At 38.8% G+C, this 27,664-nt stretch overlaps 1 protein-coding gene across 6 annotated transcripts; it reads right to left on the bottom strand.

Moving 5' to 3' along the window:
• Positions 1–97: 97 nt before the first annotated feature.
• usp53b (ubiquitin specific peptidase 53b) lies at positions 98–24,677 on the bottom strand. 6 transcript variants are annotated; one of them, XM_037974898.1, is made up of 17 exons: positions 24,264–24,677; positions 22,138–22,306; positions 21,162–21,322; positions 20,135–20,227; positions 19,905–20,039; positions 19,509–19,622; positions 19,279–19,361; positions 17,518–17,623; positions 15,545–15,691; positions 15,126–15,275; positions 14,871–15,039; positions 10,094–10,216; positions 9,258–9,927; positions 6,822–6,883; positions 4,368–4,443; positions 2,704–3,536; positions 98–2,581 (listed from the first exon to the last, which is right to left on the bottom strand). In XM_037974898.1, exons 2-17 carry the CDS (start codon positions 22,175–22,177, stop codon positions 2,505–2,507), a joined length of 3,039 nt encoding a protein of 1,012 aa, XP_037830826.1. In that variant the 5' UTR covers positions 22,178–22,306; positions 24,264–24,677; the 3' UTR covers positions 98–2,504. The 6 variants fall into 6 exon arrangements, with proteins under 6 accessions (XP_037830826.1, XP_017264860.1, XP_037830827.1 ...); XM_017409371.3 differs by having other exon boundaries at positions 9,258–9,960; positions 22,056–22,306; positions 24,264–24,676; XM_037974899.1 differs by having other exon boundaries at positions 9,258–9,960; positions 21,162–21,316; positions 22,056–22,306; positions 24,264–24,676.
• Between the last annotated feature and the right edge of the window lie 2,987 nt (positions 24,678–27,664).

Raw genomic sequence — 27,664 nt, 5'->3', positions numbered from 1 at the left:
TCAGTGAGAGCATGGGACAAAGGTCACTGTGATGATTAGATAAAAGTCCAAAGTAAGAAATAATGTGCAGGAGAAAAAAAAAAACTTGGCAAAGTAGTGAGTAGAAAATAAATATTTATATATATTTGGAAGTGGAGCATATGATCTTGGAAGTATTGGATGTACACAATACACAGACTTAAAATCTTACACCAAAATGTGCATCAAAAGTCATTTAAAGTCATTTTCATTGAATGCATAGTGTGACTCTAAGACAGTCAGTTGTTTTCAAGCCTCTCGTTTGCATCGTACACTTTAGATTTAAAATGCATAAACAGTAGACAATTCTTGTGCGAGCAAGAGAAAAAAAAACATTCAGGTCTTTTAATCAATCATGGTTACAAATTGGTTTTTGATTAATTTATTCGACCACCAATAAATAGAATCTCCTATAATGGTAGCTGGACTCAGACTCCAGCACTTTCATGCTCATGCTTTTGCTGTACGTACAGCTTATTATGATTTAGTAAAGGCCACATGCAGGTTTCAGAACATTGTTGTTAGAAACGAGAATCCGGGTGCGTTGAGGTGTTAGTAATAATGTCTTAACGTATCTGGTAAAGTGGCGCCATTATGAAAAATACCTGCAAATATAGATCTGTTTAAATTTGTCTCTTTAAAGAGGAAGACTGAGGGAGGGGAGGGAGTACATTTTGACATCACAGTGTATAAAAGATAGATTACAAGTACCAGTACAATAAAAGATAATGGGTGTTTGTGTTTCACTGAATAGCCTGAAGGCTGCCCCATCTCCTCAGTGACATGCACCCCCCAAAAATCTATGTAAATTACACTTTAGTAAAAACCAAAATCATTCCTTTAAAATTTGTTTTTCATTCATAAATGTAGCAACACAATCCCAATCTTGGCCAATAGATGTTTACAACAAGGGGAGGTCACTGATTTGGAGCAGCCAAAGGTCATTCTTTAACATTTAAATGTTGTAAAAGTGCTGATAAATGATAACAAATCTGTAACATAACACAAATGATTGTTGCGGTACAGGTTATCTGGGGACAAAAAGCCCCCAGTGTGCATAAAGATAGTAAGCTGCCCAGATATTAAAAGGATAATTCTGTGGGGTTCTGTGGAAAGTTTATGACCAATCAATATCTTACCTGTTGTAGATAGCTCCTTGAACATCTTTGAAAAAATAGTTTAAATCTGACTGAATTGATGAGGTAATGGCTAGTTTGTGTCAAATTCTGCCATCTTAAAACAACTCCCAGCTCTTAAATTCCATAGTTATTCATGCAAATGCTGTTTTATAAACATTTTCATTTAAGATTACACAGTCATTTCTGTAGAAATATTATGACGTTTCTGCAGGAAGAGCTGCAGGTTGCAACTATTAGCCCTCACAAATGATTTAAAATTTTATGTATCTAACCATGTTTTATTGTCTGAGATGTAGAAGTTTATAAAAAATGTCTGCACGGGCTTTTGAAATTGGAGCTGTTTTAAGATGGCTGCAGTCCACTTTGGGCTTGGCCTCACTCGGACTAGCTGTTAGCGTGTCAATCCAATCAGAAACAAACTCTGTGGCTGATTTCAAAATGTTCACACATTCACTCACTCACTACATTGTGGTCACTATATAGTAGACTATAAAAGGAATTAGGGACAACTTTGTGAATTTGAACACTACTTGAGAGCAGCGGCTGCAGATGTTAGCATTAGCCTTGATTAGCCCGCTGTGTTGGCTCAGGCCACAATGCATTTTGGTCTATTTCCACTGACGCAGGGTACAACTTCTGCACGCTATTTTTACTGGCTATTAAGTGGATGAGCGGAAACCTCAAACGCAGCCTATTTCTCCACTTTGTGGTTGTTCAAAAAGCCATCCGCAACAGGTAAGATATTAATTGTTTAGGATCTTTTTGCAAAACCTCACTTCAAACAGTTTGAACTATCATTTTAATGAAAACGACATCCTACCTTTGACAGGTCTCATGCTTTCAAGTTAAATCTTGATTTTATATTTCTGTGTAAAACAATATCATACGTTTGATTAATAATTTAACCGCATTTTGTTGATATTTTTAAATTGACTGTACAGACTGCAGCGTCTTCTCTGAATCATTATAATCTCTTACTGCTTACCTTAAATATACTTAAATATCTTTATTTCTTTAGCTTTTATGCAGAGTTACTGCACAAATAAAAATATCTAAAATTACATAATGTGAATAAAAAAATTCTAAAAACCAAACAATCCTTTGTGCAAACGGAAAATAGACTTCTGTTCATAGGAATACCGTGGAACAATGGAAGATATATGTGGTAGTTAATAATCTGTTAAACAATGCGTAACAGCATTTAGAAATGGGTTGTATTTATGAGACAAGCTTGCATAAATAAGCTCCAGCCAGTTTGGAGATGTTGGCGCGTCTGAACATACTTCCATTCGGTAAACTCTTTGGCATCCTGTTATGCGGTCCATCCATGTAAACATGACTTAACACTCATAAAAAACCTCGCTCATCCAAGCCTTTGGCTGTCACTGGCTTCCATTTTGCAGTAGGTTTATTGCTATTATGGCCTGTACAGGAATAAAAAAAAGAGCAGAATGTTCTTGTTAAGATACAGTTCATGACAAGAAAAATGCTGACACAGCAACAAAGAAAACCAGTTTTATGTCATTTGTTCTCTGCAGACTCTTACTTGTTTCAGGTCTGGCTTTTGGCACGTCTTGTGAGTGTGCATCATTGGGGAGCGTGTGGCTGTTCTCTCTGCGCTCGCTCTCCGTTGCGGTCTGTGGCACTGCGGCAGAGAGGACCAGGGGCCTCTGGTTGTGGTACTTGAGGCGGTACGTTTCCGTCATACAGTTGTCCACGTTAAAGTACGTCGTCAGAGAAACCTCCGGAGCTGGTACTGCCTCCTCCCCTCTGCAGCCCGTCGGTCTTTCCTCGCTGTCACACGACGACTGAGTACTCCTCTCCGGGTCAGAGCCCGACTTCGAGCTCGCGTCTGAAAAGGTCCTGAGGCCTGAAATGTCAGGCCTCCGGTGAGGACTAATGTGGGATGCTGATGAGAGGCGGGGACTTGACGGAAAGTGTTCCTGAAGCATCCTGGGACGAAACGCAGCGTGGCCGGCTTCACCGGGAGAAAGCTGTTGGCTGGGTCGAAGGTGAGGCGACCCGGTCGACCCGAGCTGACGCTGGTTGTTCAGCTGGACAGTTTCTGATGTCACATTGGTGGGGTGGTGGTACGGCAGGTCTATGGGAGGGCACTGGGAGTCAGAGCCGACAGCCTCACTGTTACTGGAGAGGTAAGTGCTTTCTCTGTCTTCAGACTCTGAGAGAACGAGATCATCAGAGCTGTTCCACTCGGAACTACTGGTTTTGGTAATTTGCCTCGGGGTTGTACCTTCACCACCGTGCCCTCTACAGTTTGTCAGCTCCTGGTGCTCACTCTGCCTGTTATCTGAACCACTGGAGTTCGTCTCTGATGATGTTGCTTTTCTAGAGGTGCTGGAAGAATACTTTGATTTCCGTCTGCAAAAAAAGGAAACTAATGTTTATGGTCTTCGAAATGTTTTTAAATTTATTTAGTGACACCTGAAGGGTGGAGAGCTGCGTCCAAACTCAGAAACTAAAGTTACAGCAGTAAGAAGTCTGCTGATTGACTCTGAGCTTATTTTTCCCCTGACTTTCACCATAGATTACTGAAAATAAAAAACAAACTTCCTTAAAGGAATATATATTACCATATTACCCACTGCCTTGCGTGCCTAAGCTTTAAAGAAAGCTCTTATGATTTATTAGTGGTTGGCTGAGTTATAGCCATTTTGGTGCAGGCTAAAGTGTGACATCAGTCTTTTCTCTTACTTCATAAGTACTTCTCATTAGCCATAAGCAGATAAAAGGCACTCACTAATACAGGCGTCATAAACCCCTCAAATAAATGAAAAGTACTTGTTTTGTCCTCCATTTTTAACAAGAGTCTTTCCAGAGGAGAGGCTTAGACAGACAAAGATCTAATGCATTAGAAATAACCTTAATTTCAATAAGAGACAGGAGTTCCACTCTCCCTGCTCCTCTCCTACAAGAAAATAAAGCTATTTACATTTAATTTAGATCCTTGTCTGGGTAAGCCAGATGGGATGAATATTATTTAGGAGAAGAAACACTCATGTTCGAATTATGTCTTGGGGGGGATTCCACTGTTGCAGTAACATCAGTAAACATCAGCTTCACACACGCTGCAGAAGACTGGTGCGTGCAGATGAATATAACATATTAGGTCAGCTGTCAAGAAGGAATAAACCATAATTAACAATTAATTTGCCATAATGAGAGATTAGCATTGACACTGAAGAACATTACCTTGAACTTGGACTGAACTTTAGATGTGAAAATGAAACTTGGTCTTGGTTTCCCTGAGGTTTTACCGGCTGCTTACCTGAAAAGTTAAAACAAACAGACAAAGAGAGAAAACACAGGTTTGAATTGCAATCTATTTTAGAAGGTTTCGCCTAATTGTAAGGATATTTAGTCATTAGAATAAAATATATTGGTCTGTTTAACTGATTTTCTTTTGTTAATGAATATGTTCAATATTACATCTTTATTTTGCATGCTATAATGTCCCGTGGGCATTAAAACCCACAATAAAAGTTCTAAAATGTAGGAAACAAAATTCACTTCAAATATTGGAAAAGGCAAACTCATTTATCTTGAATTTATAGGAAGGAAGAGAAAATCAAGAGTAATGACTGAGAATAAATTTTTCATCCATTTTCAATATGTTGAACTATAAATACACAGAATCCTTTTTTTTTTGTGTAAACATTTGATATTTTTACCATGTTCCTTTGTGAATCAAACGTGGATTTATGAGATCTGAAAATCATTGCATCCTGTCTTTATTTATATTTTTCACCCCAGCCCAACTTTTTCATAATTGTTGCTTACAGTAGAAAGAACTGTTTGAGTGAGGATGTGTGTGTGTGTGTGTGTGTAAAGAGGAAACTTTGTAAAGCCTTAAACCTAGTTTTATATACTGTAAAACTGCAAAACAGAACGATATCAGAGCAGTCAAAAGGCATCAGAAGACCTAGAGATTAAAATAAATGTGCAGTCCTGCCTAAAACGCTGAAGGGCTTCATGGACACAAGATGGCAGCAGCGGCAGGAGTTAAGCCCCCACCGCTCTCTAACGGCTGCCATGCTTCTTGCACCAGCAAAGGGGCAGCATGACGCCGAATTCCTTCCTTTTTAAAAATAGATTTTTGCTTTTCTGCCGTTGCCCCGGAGAGCTCCACGCAAATATAGAAGCTGTTGTCCGGAAACGCTGGCTCCCAAGGCGCTCTGCCTTGATAAAGTAAGCGCGGCAGACCCAAAGTACTGGATGCACCAGAACTATATTTATGACAATGTCAGCAGCCATGTCCCAGCTGCTTCTGTCTGAATGAGCTTTGTGGGATTATCATCAGATTAATGCCTGCACCGGGCTTACTGGGCTACGAGGTTAAATAACGAGTTCAGACTCAGAAATCAACCTGGACTTTATAATCAATCCGCAGCTGCGTTCACTGCGTCACAATGTTTTCACGTCACATTTTCAGACTGCTAAAGAACAACTGGAGGGAAAAAGACACATTGTCTTCAGAAAGTTCTGCTCTCTTGTGGCAGACAAGCGTAGCACACATTTTTATGAAAGCACAGCTGTTTCATTACTTGTCTTTTCTTTACACGTCAGCTCTCCAGTCAGACTACAGTCTTTGTTCTTTAAATCATTTCTGTAAAATTACTGAAGATGTTTTGTAGATGAGAAGTGTAACTGAGCTTGACATGTTCTCCAATGTTCCTAATCCTATTTTAATCATGATGCTTGGTTTATAAAGATCTTATAGGTGTTTAATGGTATCTTTTCTCTTCTTTGACCATTTTGTTTTTTAACATAAGTTGTTTTAAACATGCTGTTTTTTTGTTTGGGATTTCTTTTAGGTTTTGCATGTTAATATTTTTATGTAATATTTGCTTGTTCCCCTATTCACTGCATGTGAAAAAACAGAGGAAATAATTAAGAAAAACAAACAAACAAATGTGTTTTTTTTTATTTATTGAAACAAGTTTTGGTTATTTCTATTGCTTACAACATATTTCTTAAATGGCCTAAGTAATTTACTGTTTTCTGTAAATTGTTCTAAATGTTTGGCATGTTTTATCATTTAGTTTCATCACTTTTTAATCAAGTGGTCTATATTTTTAATCTATTATATCCTAAGAGCCTCTCTATGCTTTAATTTCCACTTTTACATTCTTTTCATTTAGCTTTGATCTAACTTAATTTGAGCATGAGTTGGCTTCTTCCTCTGTATGATCAAATAAACAAATAAAATAAAAGCCAAATGGAAACAATTTGGGTGAATTAAAGATTTGTTTTGTTTTATATAAAAATAATCACACTGCAATTTATGTGTAGGACAAAATAACAATTGTTTTAAATAATGCATACATAAATAAAAACAAAAAATCTATTAAAAAAACTGATAGATTTTTTAAATATTTTGTAATCTGACTAGTTTTTCCTACTTTTTTATTTCTGTTTATTTTATTTAGATGTCACCTTAATATTTAACAAAATTACACTGAATTGTGCATCTTTAATTTCAACAGCAAATTTACAAAACTTTGTCTGAAGACAAAATTAAATATAACTAAAACCAAGTTACAAGTAGACGCTCTGTTGTGGGTTTTTACTCCATATGTCCTACCAGCTGAGTAAACGCCTGGATGGGAGAAAATCTGTGGAAGCTGGTTAAATCTGGAAACTTACCACTGTGAGAGACTGGTGGCATTAAACTTGATTTTGTATTTCCTCCTCTTTGTTGCAGCTGGCTAAAAATAAGGGGACAGAAAAGAAGTGTTTTCATACTAAACAGTGAGCAAATCTTTACACTTATGAGGCACTGACAAAAAATGTACAACAGCTCAGAAAATGTTGTCTTTTCATATTTGTTGAATAAATACCTGGTTTGCACAGGAGTTCTAGTGGTATAAAGCTTTTAAGTGTATTATTGTTTTTGAAGACTTTAATGAAATTTTAATCATGATTAACATATTTAACTGTTCATAAGATGTATTTTATGGAAAAAGAACAAAAACATGTACAGAAATAGTCCAAGACCATGTCCACACGAAAACACAGTTTTTCCAGGACAATCTTTTTGTTTGTTGTTTCTAAAATAAACACGACACGGTTTCAAGAAATGTCTCTTCACGGAAACACCAAAAAAGCCCCAAAATGCTCCAGTTTCTACACCAGGCCTGTAGGCGGTGCTGTAGTTGAAACAGGAAACGAGACGTAAAGCGTGCACACTGGGTGGGAAAACGTAAACACAAGAAGAAGAAGAACGGAGAAAGAAAACGGATGTGGTTGGGGTCGTAGTCTAGGTTGGAGGTGCAGCTATTAGAGTGTTTTTTATAGGGTTAATAAAACAAAAACCATCCTGTGTAAACAGCGCCTAAGAAGGTGAATATAAGCTGAAGCCACAGTTCACACTCAAACAATGTTTACTATAAAAAAACAGTAAAAACTTGGCATTCTGTGACGATAACAAAAGAAAACACGTTTCAGTTCTTGCAGTTTAAATTATATTTAATGTCAGAGATTGTTCAGCAGAGCAGCAGCCTTCATCCCTTCCTTACTGAGAGGGAAATTCCCACTAAACATTTCTTCTTCCTAAAAGAAGACACTTTGGCTGTTTTCCTGTAGAGGATAACCCAGTTAGATTTGGGTTTTCTACCAAAGGAACCCCATTGCTCCTTTAAAGGTAATGCTACTCTGAAACAAGTGTCGGTAACAAGCTACAAGCATCAACAAGGCGAAATAAACAGCCCGCTACAGACCTTCAGTCCAGATGTGTTTCCTCATCAAGATCTTTTACTCTGTTTTCCTTTTAACCTCTGCTGTTATAAGCAGTGGTATTTTTCTTTTTAAATTTATATTTTTTGTCCATTTTTGGACTTATCAGGAGAAACACATCCATGTGGCTGTAAATCTGCTACACTTTAACAAATTAAGACTGGGGGGTACAACTCAACACAACAATGGCTAATTAACTAGCTACAATCAACTTCTCCGGCTCCAAATATTACTTCACAAAGAGCAGAACAGCAGAGAAGTGATATCCTGCATCACTTAAATGTAATTAGTGTAGTAAAGCAGCTGATGTGAAAGTGAGAGATTTTTCTTAAACAATTTCATGTGTTTGTGAGGCTCTAGTCTAGACTGTATGCACTAATAGATTCAAAGAAAAACGACTAATTTATCTTTATTTATTGTTATAAACATAAAAAATATCATAGTAAATGTATTAAGTCCAAAATGTCCACCCCTACTGCAGACTGTAATATGAGAAGACACTGCTCCTGACCTGTTTCTGAAAAACCACGTGGTCCAGACTTCTCATCACCTCCTTCATGAAACACATTTCTAAAGATTCCTGCCAAGAGATTCATTTCACATGCTTTCAAATAAAGACAGAAACAGCTGATCCCTCCTTTGCTGTGAGGCGACAGAGCTAACCAACACACCACCGTGCAGCCTCTTTCAATCTACAGCAAATATGTGTTTATTAATGTTACACATGGAAACTTTAATCTAAATTTCAGTTGTGAGAAGGCTTCAAAATGTTCAACAATTAGTCAATTGATCAAAAACTACTAAGTATTCTTTAAAACTTTTAAAATGTTTTTGTAATGTGAGTTTGCCTCATTATTAGTAATGTTTACAGTTCAGAGGTTTTGGAAACTGAGTAAAGAAAGAAAATGAGCATGGCAGGCATTGCAGTGTCACTTTGAGCTCCGAGACGATTCTCAGAATTTTCCAAACCAAACAATCAACTAATCAGTCAACCAGTTTGTCATTAGTTGCAGTCTGAGATGTAAGCTGGACTTTAATTTTATCTAATAAAACCATAAAATGTTACTTTTAAGTTATTATAAGAATACTGTAATTAAATAATATAAATATTAATACTTATACTAATAATAATAGGAACAATTTACTAATATAGAACAGATTATTCTTACTTTGTTTTACTTCTAATTAAGAAATATTAAAAGTTGCTTCATTACTTTTACCAAATAGGCAGAAATTTTACATTGGGCACCTAAAGAATATCAAACTTTTGCTTCTAACTTTGAGTTGTCTCCAGTATTTGTCTGCATAAATAAGTCTATAAAAAAGCTACAAAGTTGGTTTCCCTACCTTTGCAGATGTAGCTCAGGTGTTAGCCTCAGGTCTGGTCTAATACCCAAGCCATCGACCCCAGGTGAGTCAGGATTGGTGGAGCCACTGCTGAGCCGATCGCTGCTCTCGTAGCCAGACTCAGTCCTCTGAATGGTCCAGGTGTCACTGCGCAACAGAGTTTTGGGACAAGCTTTGAGTCTGCCGCACCGCGGTTGGCTGGTTCTGCTCTCCGACTCGACGGAGCTGTGGCTCTCCGTCTCGTGGCGCTGCTCGTCCTCGTAAATCGTCATCAAGCACTTCTGTTTCCGCTCCTCTCTGGTCCGAGCGTGTTCCCGCTCACGGTCTCTGCTGTGTTCAGTGCGAGGTCTCTCCTGAGACGAGGACTTGGTGCATCGGGGGCTGTCTTGTTGCTGCTGACGCCGCTGCTCCAGCTCGTTCAGGACCGTGTCCACGTTCAGGACTTCCCGAATGGGTCTCCAAGTTGACTTGGACTTACTTTGGCTTCCTTTGTCCCATTGTTTGTGGGAGCTCTCCGGATCATAGTGACCCGGGGAGGCATTGGTCTTCCGGTTATGTCCTCCACTCTGCGTACCACCCTGATGTCCATGTGGCTCCTGAGATCCTCTGCTGGACTTATCAGAATATGAGTAACTTTTGAGTTTTTCCACAGGAGGCCTCGACCCGTTCTCTGGTGGAGATGAAGATCTTAGATGTGTCAAGTCTGAACAAAGTCAGCAGAAATCATTACCAGATTGAGAATTGTTCACATATGCTGACTTACATCTAAATGCACTTGTCTGTCACATTTTAATATCCTTCCTAAAGAACGTACAGATGCAAACACAACCATCTACCTTTGTGTTGTGATGGCTCAGATCTTCGATGTCCTCTGTCCTTTTTTGATGTTTCACCTGGTCGCTGTAAGTTCTCCATAAAAGGTTCCTGAAAGTTCTTCGGACTGCCAAGGGGATGTTTCACTGAGGACAAAAAATAGGCCAAACAATAGATGAGTAGTTGCTCTAAAGTGCACTAATCTACTATAACTTAAGCAAAAGCAGAAAAAAATACACCCCCAAATCCCTTGACCAGCTCAAAAAGATTATTGTGTTACACTAGTAAAATTTCTTCTTCTTTTTTTTTTGCATAAAAAATATTCTTTGCATGTCCTAAACATACAGTCTTTATTTCATCAAAGTGATGGAGTTTTCTTAAATGCAGCCAAAACTTGAACCATTATAGCAGGAAAAGAGAGAGAGAGAGAGAGAGAGAGAAAAGAACTTGTCACTATGACCAATATAGCTCCCCCTTGAGCTAAAGAGAACCTTTGAAAACTTTTGTCACTCAACACTCGTCTGCTGCAGGCAGACATGCTATCTGAAAGAGAGAAAGCACACACAAATTTGTGCTAAAACACCACAGAAGTTTGTGAGGTTTATTTTACACTTAAAATACAATTGTGAAGGTCAGAGTCCAGCAAGAGACAGCCTTAGTGCAAACAGGATCTTCACAATAGGGTGTGTAATCACAACAATACACCACAAATTACCCTAAATTCAAGTTTATGAACAATTAATATCTGACTTTTTGTTTTTGTAGTTCATTTAACAGCCTCAGTGGAGAGATGGAGTTTAATTTTGATCATGTTGACTAGCTAATAACTAGCTTGAGTGGGATCAAAACTAAAGTGGATGGCTGCCATCATTATTGTCAGTTTTACATTACATGGTTCAAAAGAAGTATTATGATATTCTTGCAGGAAGTGCTCGGCTGCAATCAAAGTCTGCTAACTTCTATTTGTGCTAGCAAATAACTGCATAATTCTATGCAATTAAGCATTTAATATAAAACTGATGGTTGCATTTGTAACATAGCGTTTGCCTAAACTGCTGTGAAATGTTGAATACATTAGTTATGTAAAGAGGTCAACAATTGACTTTGGTCTCGGCCCTGCATGGACCAGCCATTAGCTTGTCAATCCCGTCAAACACATATCTACACCAGGTAAGACATTGATTATTCATAAACCCTTACAGACACCCACGTTAAAAGATCTGAGCTATCACTTTAATGGTCAACCGTGGAGGTTCACTTATTTTTGCCAGTCAGATATTGCAGCATAAATTTCTGTCCTTAATAAATAATTGCAAAACTTGTCTTTTAAATTAAACTCTGTCAACACAGAGATTATGTTTTACCATTTTTTCAAAATAATAGATAATTTAAAAAAAAAGAAAATACTTAACGACACAAAAGGAAGCTTAAACACAAACGTAAGTCGATTTCATGCCACATGAGCTTGATATCAGGGCCAGTTTTCATGTCATTTTTGACTTCTCTTCAGTTATTCAGTACAGTCTTCCAGTGCACCGCCCCCACCTTTTCACTTTGCCGCAAATTAGGCAGGGAACAAAACAAAGTCTTAACAAAAGAACAGATGCTGCATCATTAACTTTGATAAAACACATCACTGCTGCCTCGGCTGCCATCATCCCTGCGGTGTGTTTCTCTGCCCGGCAAGCAGGTCACAGAGAGAAACACTGATGATGTGAACTGCAAGCATCTGCCTTCAGATCAGCGTGTTCGTCTAACAGCTGCTGTCTTTCACTTTCATTTCTCACCTCCTCCTTCAGAGCAATCACTTACTGCGGCGTTGTTTACCTCTGTTGCTATTTTTATTTGGTTGGCACGGCGCTTGAAATAAGGTGCCTCATCAAGGCAGAGATATTTTTGAAAAAGTACACATGAAAGTATCATGAAGTCGTTTTTAAAAAATGAAAGAAGTGCAGACTGAAGCCTCACTTAAACATGGCGTAACAAGGCAGCAACAGCGGTGGGTAAAATGCAGTTTTATCGATTTCTCATGCAGCCCAATGCTGACTTTAGTCACGTCATCTAAAGCAGATTCTGACTCAGAAGCACCTTTGTAAACGCGAAAGACTTCTGCCAAGTAATTAACTAATGCACACATGCATCATGATGCCTGAAGTTATTCAGACTTTGCTCTACAACTATATCAGCACGAGGCTGCTTTCCTGGCTTTTGCAGAGGAAATGAGAATAATCTACATGAAGCCTGAACCACAATGCCCTGAAAATATTACAAGCTCATTAGGCCTAAAATACAAGGTTAACAAAAGATATTTTGTACAAGACTTTTGACAAAAGAACCAAATCATATTTTTGTGTTAAAACCACAAAATCACTTACTTACTTGCCCTGACGGTCCTAAAAGTAAAAACCCTGCCCCGTGCCAAAGTATCTGGGCGCCACATAAAACCAAAGCAATCCATTTAAACATGTGAGAGTCCACCGGAGAGAGAGAGAGAGAGACAGAGATGAAAAAAAAATTACGGGCTGATAAATAATGGAGGCAAGGGGAGGAGTGAGAGCTGCAGAGCATTTTGGCCACAAGAGCAGAGATTAGGGAGAGAGGCGTGGGTGGTAATCTGTGTGAAACGGAGACATCATCCTCCTGTAAAGTTCAAACCAGTAGACTGGACCACACGACTTTTCTGACTCTGGTTTACCAACACTGTCCCAACTCTAACCATAAATGGAAAGTGTCACGTGAGCTAAATCAATGTTGCCATCACAAAGGTAATTTTAGTTAACGATAATTCAAAGATCGATCAGATGCTACGACGGGTCTGGGTTTTTACAATCAGACAAATTAAAATACAACAAAGCTTTGAGCCTATTATTGCTTTGTGGCAGCTAACTAGCAGGAATGTGTATTGCCCGCTGCCTTTCAACTAAAACTACTTTAAGATGAGAAATGACAGCATTAAAGCTGTTTTGGTTCAATCTTAAATGACATGTCATGCAACCTGCAATCAGTGCTCAGAGTATTTGTTGGGGATGGACTCTTAGCTAGCCACACCAAGTTTTAGAATAGAATAGAATAAAGCAGAAATGCCTTTTTGATCCCCTGAGGGAAATCGGTTAACTCAGTAAAATTGACTGACTTATAGATATTTTGTGTCTGTTAAGGTCAGTAAGCCGAGCCAGCTGTGTTGACTTCAAAAGTTAAATAGCTGTAGATGTCCATCCAATGATTATTCTCTGAGAGTTTCATGTCCAGTGGTTTCTGAGATATCTTGCTGACGCAACGAATACATGGACACATAGTCATTAACATGTGATGGCAAAGCGTTAGGAAAACAAGTACATTTATTATTACTAACTAAGCATGTTTACAGTCTTTGGGCCGTCGTCACAAGGAGTCTTTCTAGTTTTGAACACTGCATATGTGAGTAGAAAGTTGTTTTTTCAGCCATGATATTCTATTTGTGGCAAATCTAAAAAGCACAGCTAGTATAATATTTAGTTTCTAATAGGGCTGTACTCTTGTTGTATGTAAATGCAGCCCCTGAACAGGAACAGCTCACTGAAACATTGCCTTCCAGTTAACTGTTAAACCTAGAGGTTAAGCAAGTATTTTGTATAATGCTGGATTGTTTATTTGTTTTCAAAATCTGCTTTGCCCTGAACAGGGTAAAGCAGCCTCAGGGGGGTACTGGAGCCAATCCCCGCTCCCGGCTATCATCAGCTGAGAGGGAGGGTATACACTGAACAGATTGTCGGTCCAGCACAGGGTCAGCGCAGATATACACACAAACAAACAAATATGCGTCACCATTTAGACATTTATATCGTTTTGGAGTGTGGAAAAAAACCAGGAGCACTCAGAGAAAACTCAAATGCACAGGGAGAACATGCAAACTCCACAAAGAAAGGCCTGCACAGCTGAGACTCCAACCAGAGATCTTCATGATGTGAGGCGGCAGTGCTAACCACCACTCCACTGTGCAGCCCAGAGTACTTCCTGAAGAAATAAAGTAATATTTCTGCAGGAATAACCATATAATGTGAAGCTGACAACAATGGAAAGGTTTATAAAACAGTGTTCACATGGACTGCCATAAAATCTTTGAGATTGGAGTTGGTTTTTTTTAGATTTCAACATTCCAGTTTGGTTTCAGCTCTGCTTGGATTAACCATAAGCTCATCAGTTCTGCTAAACTTTGTTTCTTCTAAGTGTTCATAACCTTTCAGGAAAACCCCACTTCAAAACATCTGAAGTTTTTCTGTTTGACTTTCCTTCTGTGATATACTGTATAAATCAAAACAAATACCTTTTTGGAGCATTATAAGCTCCTTTCTTTCTGAAATTAGGCAGAATCTACATTTTCTGATGATAATCTGCAGGTATCAGCAAAATTAACAAACAAAAAACAAGAGTTTACTATTTTCCTGTCTCTGAGCGTAATTTGAAGCTGGAGTTAGGAGGGAATAAAGACAACAGGGTTGGATAACTCTGAACAAATAAAACTACACAGCATTTTCACTTCATATCAGAATGGCTCACTGGATAGATTTACAAACTTACAGGAGCATAAAACTAAGTGTCAGGGTTGTGATGTTTTTGGAAGTTATTTTTATTTATTTTTTTTTACTTCAGATACCTAAATATATGCTCTCAAGCATGGAATAAGTGGCTTTTATTTCACAAACCATCGCCTTTAAAGTTTTCAGCATCCATGTCAAAATATGTAATTCTCCAAATTTATCACTGGCTGTGTTAGGTTTAGTAGTAGTAATAGGTAGAGTAATAGAGTAATAGGTGTCTTACTGGTCACGTCACCATTTACATGGGCTTTGTAGCGAGGACACATGGTGGTCTGTCTTGGTGCATCTTCATTGGACACGGGACTCCCCTCAGGATTGGTGTAAAATAAAAGAAGCGGCTGGAAATGTCCCCTGACGCATTTCGAGGCGACATCCTTCCATTTGGACCCAATCTGGTATGAGGAAAAAAACTATATAAGAACACGTAACAGAAAGTAAGATAAAGATGGGGAAGGGGTTTATCAGCAGCTGTCCGAACCTCCTTCACAGTGGCATCATCAAAAAACATCCATTTCGAAGATTTGGTGTGATAGGCGAAAGCTGAGTAATGTTTACTGGAGAAACAGATCATCCCCACCAGGTGTAGCTCGCTCCGTTTGGCATTTTCATCAGTCACTCGGTTAAAAAGCTGAAAGAGAGGACTTTTGATCAGGTTTGATCGCCTGATATAACCATCTGTCAGACTCTAAATCTTGTCAGAATAAAACGTAAGATTACGGCACACAGGCCTCCATCTCTCAGATCAAAATAAAAATATTCCTGAAAACTGTGATCAAAGTTACTTTGTCCTAGAACGCAACAATCAAACTGCTCTTTATATATCTTTAAAGACAATTAAATTATCCCTGAGCTGACGAGCTATAGAAAATGTCATGCTCAAGCTGTCTGAGTTCTTACCCCACACAAGTTTAAACGCGGGCCAATGGACCGGATGACATCATCCATGAGATCAGACTGCTCTGCATCCCAAACGAACCCAATAGTGACGATCTCTGGACAGTTCATGAGAACACGGCGGATCTTTATACTCTGACCGCAGTCACTCTGCAAAACATGAGGAAAAGAAAAAAGATGGACATTTATGCAGGTGTAGATCAATCATCCAGGTCATTGGTAAATTAAAAAAAAAGAAGAAAAAGAAAACAACTGCACATTGAATCCGCCACACCAGAACCATCTGACTCACTTTTATTGCAAGATGTATCATCAACACAGTATTCAGCGATAATAATGCATGTTCCATTCATCCATCTTCTGCCTTCTGCTGCCCATAAAAGACTTGGTTGCTAGGGCAACAGTTTAGACAGAGATCCCCAGACTTCTCTGTCCTCGAGTCATTACAAGGTGTTCTCAAGCCAGCTGTGAGATCTACTAATTATTATAAGGCCTTGTCCACATGGAAACAAAAGTTTTCCAAAACATTTTTTATTTGACAATTCTAAACATTTCTCGTAATTTCGAGAAACACAGACCAAAACGACCCAAAATGCTGTAGTATAATATAAACACAACAACAAGAAGACGCCCTCATGTTTTAGGTTAGAGTTAGAATGGATCATCATCTTCACAAAAACACAAGGGTGGCATTACAAGATTTTTTTTTTTACTCCTGAACCCATTTTCAAAAAGTACTGCTTTGAGGCTCTTAAGATGATGTTTCTATGTAATGCAAAGTAACTTTTAGGTATTCCAAAAAAAAAAACAGAAAACAAAACATTCCTATGTGAATGGCATAACTCTTCTGGTTTGCCCTGGGGTATCCTCTCAATGGGACATATCTGAAAGCATTCTTGTCAAATGCCCAAACCACCATAGCTGTGTCCTTTTGATGGGGACTGTACTTGAAGCTCCTCACTAACAGCCAAATTCTTCACCCTTCTCTTAAGGGTGAGTCCAGCCACTCTGAGCTGGAATATAATCCAGTTTTCTATAAAGTGTTTCCCTAAAATCACGCAGCTCTCATGGAAACTCTTTAAATGTGGCTAAAAGCAAAAATTTGATCTGCAGATACTCTGGTGGGATCACCTGTCATTTGTGGGTAATTAGCCTTCAGGTATTACAGGACACCCTCAGATGTTCTTTCTTTATTTCACTTTAGTCACAATTAGAAGGACCAAACCAGTACTAAGTTTGTGGTCATAATGTAATGGCTGACTGGTGTATTTAGGATACAAGTATTTTTGGAAAAGGGAAAATTAGCACAAATTCTGGAATCAGGGTGAAATTTGTGGATAAATCTTAAAAATCTTTTCAGTCTTTAAGATTCTCCTGAAACCAAACAGGACTAAAATTAATGTAACCGTTTTTTTAAGAATAAATACTAAGTACATGAGTACACTTCCTTAAATGTAGTAGTTTACAGCTTTTTGTTCTCACTAAGATAAACATATATAATAATAAAAAATAAAAGACTCATGACACCCACCTCACAGAAAAATCAGCATTAAGAATATTGCAAAGAAAAAAATAGGAGTAAACCTGAATCATTAAAAAAATGTCAAATACAAAAATGAATTTAAAGAACTAGAACACTGAGCTCCAATAAGCTGATGTAAACTGAAAAGGAAGACAAAGGTAGTGAAGCCAGAGGAGGAAAAATAAAAAAGCAGGGGATAAGCTCTGACTGCTATTTATAGCCTCACACTAGTTTCACACAGTCTCCTTCCAGCTCCTTTAAGTGGAGAAACACAGCGAAAATAAAGAAAGCGTGCTGAGCATAACTGCAAAATCATCTTTATGATCATCATGCTGCTACACTGATAATGTAAAAGAGTGAATGTTACTCGCCTTTAAAGAATGAGCTGAATGTTTGACCAAACAGATGAATTCTTAAAAACAGCAAAGAAAAGAAAATGAGAGCAAAAACATACGGGGCAGCTTCGGAGGTCCCCCGTGGTGTTTGCCGCCTGCAGCAGTTCTCCAAACATGTCGGACCGGAGCCACTCGTTCCTCCCCAGCATCCGATCAACCTGTTGGCTGAAAGAAAGGACCGAATATGCGCTAGTAAGTGACGGATGGAGCAGTCGTGCCTGGATTATTCTTCTGACATCATCAAAACATATATGTGTTTCCAAAAATTCACTTGAGTTTTCTCCTTCTCCTTCAAAGCAGAAACTCGGAACATGTTGTAAATCAGGTCGGACGCTGGAATTTGAGTCAAGCCAATCACAGATCACCAAATTCAGGTTGCCGGAACGACCAAGGATAGCTCGGATTAAAATACTTCCCTATCTCTTCTGACATTGAACAAATAGTAAACACCAGCAGTTTATTGCTCATCCAAAGGCCAAGAGACAAAGAAAAAAAAACCTTTAAGATAATCGCAAGTTCTGTTCTAGACTTTTATTGAAAGCTTGACATATACTTGTTTAATTTCCCTTTATTTGCTTTCACATTATATATTTGCATAATCTAATTTTGGACACCAAAGCCTGCCATGACCAACAAAGTGGTGATTTTAACACGACTGGCAAACGTTCCATATCATAATTAATCTGGGCCAATGACTATCAAACCCATCATCTTACCAACTCAAAGTTAGTTAAACAATTCCCTCATCCCCATTTTATTTTTAATCAGGTCATATTTTGTGTCCGAAAGCATTTCACGATCCATTAATTCAATCAACTTTTCACCAGTACGTTTACTGGGAATTATTAATTCATAATTAATTTCACGACTTACCATAACATATCATACCAGCCAACATGCTACAATATTAAGTGTAAAGTGTAAATATTTGTAAATCAAAACCCTTTATATTGTAAGTCCTGTTGTCCTCCATCATTGCTACACAGATTTTAAAATAACATTTAAATATTGGAAATAATTCACTGACACATCTCTAAAGTCTCTGAGAGAATTGACATACTACAACCAAAGACATGCTAATTACTAGACACAAGTATGTAAAGTGGAAGTTGAAGCCAAAACAGGATGAGTGTCATTTATAAATTGGTTGCAGTACAAGTTTTAAGTCTATTTAAATAAATGGAATTAAAAATGAAAATACACTTCATTCCTTTTTCTAATAGATTTAGTTGTCATTTATTACAAAAGATATTTTTACTTGAAATATCAACAATTATTGGCAACTGCAAAATGCAATGTTACGAATAAAAGGGGTGTTCCTTGAAGGAATGCAAATTGCACACCACTTTGCATGCCAGGAGGATCTGTTCACAGTATGTGTTAGGGATGACTCTCAGCTACTACCACACAAAATTTAAGCTAAATATCAGTAAAACTGACTGAGTTATGGCAATTTGTTTGTGTTTGCTAAAGTGGATTAGCAGTGACAGCCATCTGAAATCACAATAACTCCAAAAATTTAATTAGTTGTAGATGCACAACTAATAAATAACTTCCCCCAAAAAAATACATTTTCCAAAAAAAGACCCATCATGATATTTTCTGCTAACAGACAAATGAACACAGGTGCAGGTACTGAAACACATTTTTACATGAACACAAACATTTCATGGCACCAGGCACAAAAACATACAGATTGTGAATGCCTCTGAACACAAATAAAGACAAATATAATTGTTTTTATTTTAAAAAGAAGCTCTGTTAGTTTCATTTTTTTTTTGTCAGTATTTAAAATTTGGGGATTTCTTTTCAGTACTCACCATAAGGAAGTGGTGGAAACATAATGAACAAATTCTGTGAATGGGTGTGGGTCTGAAGATGCTCCACAACAACGACACACAAACTGCAAAACAAGAGCGGGGCACATTTTATATTTAAACTGTAGTAAATGAAAAATGTACATTTAGTTACATTTTTATAATGTTTCGTTGTTAGGCTCACTATTTCATATTTGATGTTTTTAACCTTGCATGTATGTCCCGTGAGTTACCTGCTCGTAAAGCATCATAGCAAACTTCTGGTGGGTAATGCAGGATTTGGACGAGCAGGCATCAGTCGCCGTGTCTGAAGCTATGTGTAAATGAATTCGCTCCAGGATGTTCTCCTATTAGAGCGAACAAAGAGCAGAACCAAACAGTGACAATCAGAATGCCCTACAGACAATACAGCACAAGAGCTGAGAAACTATTAAGGCTTAAAGTAACTTTGTCTCCCTCATTGCATCAATAAAGTTTTACAAATAAAACAAATTTTAAAAAATCTGGCCTACAGTGGTTATTTCTTTTTTACTGCCTTCAATGTCAGAGTTGAAAGTGAGAGCAATAATAATATATCACAAAATTGATGTGGAAAAGTTATTTGATTATGATTTTTGATGGCATCATACAAAGCACTCAGCGGCATCGTCCATCAGGCCAAGCTGGAAGCGCTGCTCGTTCTTAAAGGTCTCAGCGAGGGCGTTTCTCAGGCTGTCCGAGGGGAGGACGCGCTCCCTGCTCTGCTGAAACTGGCTGAATATACTCTGAAAGGCAACAGGAATCAGTTCCTTATGAGAATTTGGTTGAAAAGATTTTCACAAAACCAATTGGGTTTAAAACGACAACCTGTAACTTTTACCTTCAACGAGCAGAAAATGCAGGCGTCGTCGAGACAAAAGTGACCTGAGAGCTGCCTCAGACTTCTCCTGAAAATGTCCAGCTGCCAGAGCACCTGTGAAGGTTCAGCAACAGATCGCCTGTCAAACACTGAAAGGAATTCATTTCAAACCTTTGGAAACTCTACTTCACCCTCATCCTAAATATTTCTGTGTGCAAATGCACTAAAGTTTGAAAACTAAACTTTCATAAAAATCCTTCGATTCAGCCTAAATCTTCATTTCACTTTCTGCTCTTTGCTTTTGCATGTTCTGCATCACAGTTAGGTGGCTGGTTGGAGAGTCAGGGTCAGGAACGAGTCTGGTCATTCAATAGAAAAAGAAGACAAAAAACCCCCAACAAACATGATGGTAATGCTGAATATAAACTGTGTGGTGGGTCACCATCTGGGATTAAGTCACCAAATAATGAATCTACACAAATTTGTCTCTCTTAGAGCTTTTCAGACCCTGAGTTGCATTTTTTGAAATTTACTTAGCTGACTTTAAAAAGCCTGAGCTCTGTAAATTTGACAGAGTCGACTAAAGGTGTGGCTGGTCAGCAGTCACGGCTGATCAAGCTGAAGTTCAGCTGATTCTCTCAGTCAATCAATAAATCTCAGCTTTTCTTTAATATGAAAAAAAGAGTGTAAATACAGCCAAACCTACTCAACCTTAGATTCAAACATAGCTGTGTATCCGAGTTACTGATTTTCAGCTAATTATTTTGGGGGTTCTGGTGTCTTATTTATTCATATGTACAACATTAAAATAAAAATAAAAATCTACCTTACCAACTTGAACCTTGTTTCACTTTTGTTGTAAATTCTTTAAGGATCTAATTAGTCCATCTAGAGCTGGAAAATAATTTCCCAGCATCAGTGATTATACAGTACCTACATTTGCAAGCCTCAAATGCTGAGTTGCTAGAAAGAAAATTTACAGTTTGTTGTGTACTGAGGCACTTTTTGTAATTAGTGCAGTACTTCATTAATTCAGATGGGTTATCACCTGAACAGCACTGTTGAGAAAGCAGCTGTTCTGCCCGGGCTCGTTCAGCAGACCTTTAGTGAGCGCAAGGGACATCATGCTCCCTGGCTGGTAGGACTTCTTCAGGCCTCCTGTGGGTTTCTTGAACTTCTTCACCCATGCCATGGAGTTAGAACCTGCAGCTAATAAAAAGCACTTTTAACATGCATCCACTCTGTTTCTGCGTCTCAGCACACAAGCACATACACACACACACACACACACACACACGAAGACTGAATCCTGTACACTTCATTGCATTCATTTTTGTGACATAGACAGACAATAAAGGCTTGAAATCACTAATCTTGGCTCATTTTCAGCACTTATTGTATGAATGCCTGAGTCAGCATTCACACTATTGTTTTCCTGTTTTTTCTTTTCCTGCATGTTTTTTTTAGTCTATCTACTATTGTGCTATTTTCACCATTTTTGTATTAAAACATTTAGTTCATTCAGGTGATGGATGCTCTGACTTTTTTTTTTTTAGCTTTTATACTTTCAAAAATATTTACCTTTAACTACAATTTTTTCCCCCCACAGAGATATGTACATTAGGATCTCTTCAGTGCCTTCATAACATTGTTCCTTATGAAATTTACTTTAGCATACATGCTCCGTTTTTGTATTTCTATGCTACTTTTAGCTAGCCTTTTGCTACTTTTGGCTTTTAGCTACTGTTCTGCTTGCTGTAGCTTTTAGCTAGCTTATTGGTACATTTAGTCTGCCAGCTACTTTAGCTTTTAGCCAGCCTTTTGCTACTTTTATCTAGCTTTTCACTACTTTTAGCTTTTAGCTAATGCTTTGTTCCTTTTATTTTTAACAATTCAAATCAGGCTTCTTCAGCAAATTTCAGCAAATTCATTCAGCACTCACCCTTCACACTGCATTTCCACAGAAAATACTATTTCTCTAGTTACATCAGAGATCCAGATGCCAGGTGAATCCTGCCGTCTACCTTCTCCAGAGTTGGGGGGAGACTTGCTGCAGCTGGACATATCGGGACATGGGAGCTGGTGCCCTGGGCTCCATCCATTTCACCCCCACGCACCTCCACAGCGGTTTGTGGACGCCATGTTCAGCCACAGGGCAGCATCAGACATGAGCTACTGGACATTGAACGGCAACTGGAGAAAAACGAGACAAAAGACGGAGAGAAGATGAGGCCAGTGGTGAAGATACTTTTAAACTAGAGCTGCACTATATCAAAAATGATACTTGTGATTTTATTTATTATTGCCATGATAATATCTGTTGTGACAAACACATTTCCCTCACTTTTCTCCTTATATTCTGTCAACATGATGCTCACTATAGCTTTCATGTGCTTCGGCGTTTTGGTCTCTATCATCCACCTGTCCTAAATTAAATCAAATAAAGTCCACCTGGTTGCCTAAATTAAGTATTGGCATGAGGAGCACAAATGCATGATACTTGAAATATAATAGCTGATAACTGATGGCAAATCCTGAGATAACAAGCAGTTTACTTTTGAACCCCTAATTTAAAATCTTCTTTATTAGGGCTTGTTAAAATCCATTGATATTGCAAATATGGACGTGAGGAAAGTCAGTATTGTAAAGATTCCAATAAATTACAGACTCAAACTGCGTGCTAAGCAAAAAACTTTTAAATACATGAATTGCACAATCCTCCATGTGTCAACCAGATGAGAGCTTACATGATCCGAGCTCACTGTCTGGGTCTGAGGATAATTTCTTGAACTATATTGGCAATGTTGTGAATTCTGATGCTGACGTTCGAAGTGGTTCTTTTGTTTCTGTGTTTCGTCTCATGACTGTGACGGCACATCTTTGTTCAACGATTGCTAAACATGAAGGAGATATTCCAAAAGCACAGACATTTTGTAAAAAAAATAAAAGACCTCCTGGCTCACCACACGAACGTGAACAATAGCGCAGTTCAAGTTTGACTCACTGTGGTCCTGGAGAAGACTTTAAGGGCGGATTGGACCATGATATGTTCCAAGAAACAGTATTTACTCACTTTGAAGCTATGCACTGATGAATATCTTCTCTCATTACTAGCTGTGGTCAAAAATACGCTTGAAATAATAACTAAACCATAAATAAGAGCTCTAATATTTCCTTATTTTTGCATGGAGATTGGCAGCCAAGCTGAAGCTTCATCCCTGATTAACAAAGACAGTATTTTAAATAACATTATAATAAACTAAATAAAGCAGTAAGCTATGTAGACACTAAAACCAGCTGGGTTATTTTGATAACTCAGTTGCTGAGTGAAAATGTTTGATCTTAGATTGGGTTGGTTTGACCAAACATTTGGGTCAAAAAGTTTGCTTTCTCAAATAAATACATACTAGCTCCTCTTATTTAGGAACACCTACTTCCTGACTGTGTGGACTGGCCCAATCACATTGGCAGACCCTCCCACTTTGAGGACAACCCGCCCTCCCTTTTGCTTCCTGCAGAGACTCCTAACTTGTCCTGCTGGTGGGGACACTTGTTCAAGTATTTGAACACATCTCTACAAGTCAAACCCATAACCCAACCCTGCTGAGTTAAACCTAAACAAGGGTCGGCTTGGTCCAAATCAGATCCGGTGCAGGGGTACAAATTGGGCTGGTTTTAACCCAGCAGTTCTCAGAGTGTATCACCACAAAACAACATGAAGCTTTGACACACATGAGCAACAGGATTCCAAGTAAGGAAAAAATAAATGTCTTGATCTAAAATTTTGTACATAAATGCTTATTTCGTGTTCCCCTTTAGAAAAAAGGAAATGTCATTCACATGTTCAATACATTTTCTTGAAATCTTAAGGTTTTCCTCCTGACACAAAGCCTCCACTTGCGTGCTGAGGACCAGCTTGTGCTACAGGCCTATAAACTCTGACCATAAGCCACTATCTATGCGATCAGGCTGAATCAGAGGACGTGCAGACTTCACATCTGCTGTTCCTCGGCGTCTAAAAGCCGCCCGAAAGCTCCGACATGCGCGCGCCTCATCCCTGCCTCACCGCGTCCAGGATAATACCAGGAGCCGCCGCGCGCGGATCTGCCGCAACTTGCGTCCGACGCTCGCGGGAAACAGATGCGCTCACCTGAACGGCGCAGCTGGCCGGAAGGCGCAGGGCTCCCCCCAAAATCCCTCCACTTCTCCTCGTCCTTAAATCCCGACAAACAGCTGGCCGGGAGATGAGTGACTGCAGCAGGCTGCCTTGCTTCTCCTCCGTGCTGCAGCCCGAGCCTCAGTCAGTGCCGCACACAGGGTACAGGACCGTGTCGCTTCAGTGGAAAATTTCTCCCTGTCTTTTTTTTCTTTTTTTTCTTTTTTTGGCCTGTACCAGACTGTCCGACGCGGATTAGTGATGTTTTGGGAGATCTGGGAGGTCAAACTCCGCCCCTAGTGTTGCCTGAAACGCACTGCCGCCGCTCGGTTGTTGCAATCTTCAGTCGCTGCCTGCAAACTGTGCTGCTGCTGCTGCTGCTGGAGAGGAAGGTCAGACTTCCAACTTGTCCTGATGATGATGAGAGAAGACATCACATGACCGCGCTGGTTTCATAATCATGCAGCACTGTGGGGACTAACCCCTTCCCGCTTCTCTCTCTCTCTCTCGTTTTGTAAATGCTCCTTTATGAAATATCAAACAATCGAGCATCATATCTACTGTTCAAGAGAAATAGTAAAAACTAAAGGCCTAGCATTTCTTGAAGGAATGCATATCACCCGCCGCCTTTAATGCCAGCATTTCAAACTGAAATCATCTCGCGCTGAAAAGGGACCGACAGCTGTTTTCTTCAACCCTCGCAAATAATGTTGAGCACAGTCTCATGCCATATGTAGGCCTATTGCCTGATATGAAAGTGGTCAGCTTGTGTGTTGAGGATGACCCTCGGCTACTACCTCACCAAGTTTTAGCCCAGTGTGCTGAAATTGGCTGAATTGTTGCCATTGTTTTTGTGTGTGTGTGTTGGCTGAGGTCGCCCAGCTGTGGTGGCCTTTTTTGAATTGGGAGGACTCCAGAAAATAAGCAGTTTAAGAAGTACATCCAATAATCCCTTTCTGGGAGTTTTGCTGAAATCTGTCCAGTGGTTTGTGAGATATTTTGCTAACAGAGAGTCAGCCTTGACTCAAACAGTTAATGCCAAAGTTTTGATCAAAGATATGGGGCATTGTTTAGCCCTCAATGTATGTATGTAACACCAAGTTTTAGCTAAATATCTGTAACATTGGCTGAGTTATAGCTATTACTGCGTTTCTTAAAATCAGTTGGCTGTGGCAGCCATCTTGAATTAGGTTGACTCCAAAAGTAAATCTCAGTTCCTGAGATATTTTGCTAACAGACAGATACAGTTGACTCAAAAAGTTAACAGCAAAGATTTGAAGCAGATCTTTTATAATCAGTTAGTGTTTGAAGTATCTGTTAGGAATGCCTCTCAGCTACAAAGACGCCCGATTTTAGCTCAACGTCGGTAAAATTGACTGAATTATCACCATTCATGTTTGACTATGGTTGATTAGCTGTGGCAGCCATTTTGAATGGGGTTGCTTGCAAATCAGTTGTAGGTGTTCATCCAGTGATTACTTTCTGAGAGCCTGACTAAAATCTATTCATTGGTTCATGAGATATTTTGCGAACGCTACCTACAAACGAACCCATGCTCACAGGCAAAAACGTGATTACCTTTCGGGGAAACACACCGGCGAGAGCCACACAAATATGTGAATTCTCTTTTTGGTCACAAAACAAAAACCTTTTCTTTTTTCTTAATTTATTCCAAGAGAGTATTTCAAATCAGTGCGTCTATCTTTAGGACCTTGATGCTGCAGTAAACAAGATGGGGAGTTGCAAAAATTGGGGCAGATGGAGGGCCTGGCAGGGGAACGACTGCAGAGCTGAGCAGGTTATAAAGTGAAGACAGCAGGACTAAAAGAGGGTGAGGCACGCTGAGGTCAGCAAATGTGACACTGATTCTGCGTTTCTTTTCTTGCAGAGACTCCAGTTCATGTGCCTGAAACAAATTGAAACGCTGATGTGAGAATCAAGAATAGTAAATTCACAATGTCATAAAAGACGAAATAAGACAAAACATGTTGCTAATGTCAGTGTGTCACTAAAGTCCTCACGTTGTATTTACATTACGATGTGTGTGCTCAAACAAGGGCTGCTCTGTAATAAATAAAATAGGGATTCCAGGTAGAGTTCATATACTTTGATGTGAAGTTCTGAGGATAGGTTATGAACAGTTAATATCTAACCTGTTGTAGATAGCTCTTTGAATGGCCTCAGTTTGGAGAAAGACAGTTTTTTTGCTCTGTTTACCTCCAAAGTCTGATCTTAGAAACTACACTGATGTCAGATCAAACTTGACTTACCAGTCCAGTTGCGAGTTTGAAAACCAGTAGGATTGGCTAATTTATGTGCTCAGTGATCGGGGTAACTACCGTTAGCAATACAAGTCAATAACAATGGATTTTTCTGCATTCATAGACTGTAAACATATTCAGTAACAGTGGTTGGACTGGATTATATGTGTGACTGAATTACTGAGATACAAACCAACAGAAGTAAAAGTTTATTCCTTCAGCTATAATACGTTTTCTTGAGCAGGGCAGCCATATTGGATTTTGAAGTTGGTGCTGGTCATGAATCTCCAACTTTCAGAGTTGAAAGCTGCCTTTAGGGTGGCGCTCCAGGTGAGTTTTCCGACTTGGATTTGAAAATTCCAAATTCTGAGTACAAATTGAATGCACCATAGTATTGATCAGACTGATGAGCTAATGGCTAGTCTGAGTGGAGCCAAGACCAAAGAGGATCCCTGCTGTCTTCAGACAACTTTAATCTCAAATACTTTTCAGTGGTTGATGCAGACACCAGTTTATAAACATTTCCACTATGGTCATTTTCACATTACACAGTTTTCCCAACAAAAAGATGGTATTCTGCTGGAACTGCCCCAAGCTGCACTGGAAGTGTTACAGCTAGCTGCTGCTGTTGCTTTTTGTACATATAAATACCCTTAGAATTTTCTGTAAAAATATACTATATGAAATTGACAATGATAAAAAGGTTTATAAAAAAAAAAAGCTTTGATACTGAAGTTGTTTTCAGACACTGATCCACTTTGGTCCCTCAAAAAGTTATCTACAACAGGTAAGATATTATTTGTTCACAGCCGTTACACAGAAAGATCCAAACTAATCGCTAATTAATAGCTGGGATTCCAATTGTATAACAAAGTTATGACTCACTCAATCAATTTATTAATCCAACAATCAATTTTTAGGAGGACATATCAGTCAGGGGAAAGCTGTAAAAGTTCAACACAATCATTAAGAACGAGAATGGGACACAAAAACAATTTTACCTCCTTCATCTTATTTTAGGAATCTCTGTGAGCTAAAAGAGCAGCTGAAAATAACTTTTGATAACTTGGGAATCACTTCTTTTACAGGGACCCAAATCTGTCATCTCAGTCACGAAACAAGACGGCTCGGGTA

Source organism: Kryptolebias marmoratus, linkage group LG3 (assembly GCF_001649575.2).
Source record: "Kryptolebias marmoratus isolate JLee-2015 linkage group LG3, ASM164957v2, whole genome shotgun sequence".
Taxonomy (NCBI): Eukaryota; Metazoa; Chordata; class Actinopteri; order Cyprinodontiformes; family Rivulidae; genus Kryptolebias; species Kryptolebias marmoratus.
Note: the sequence above shows the minus strand (reverse complement) of the source record. Positions and strands in the feature narration are given on the sequence as shown.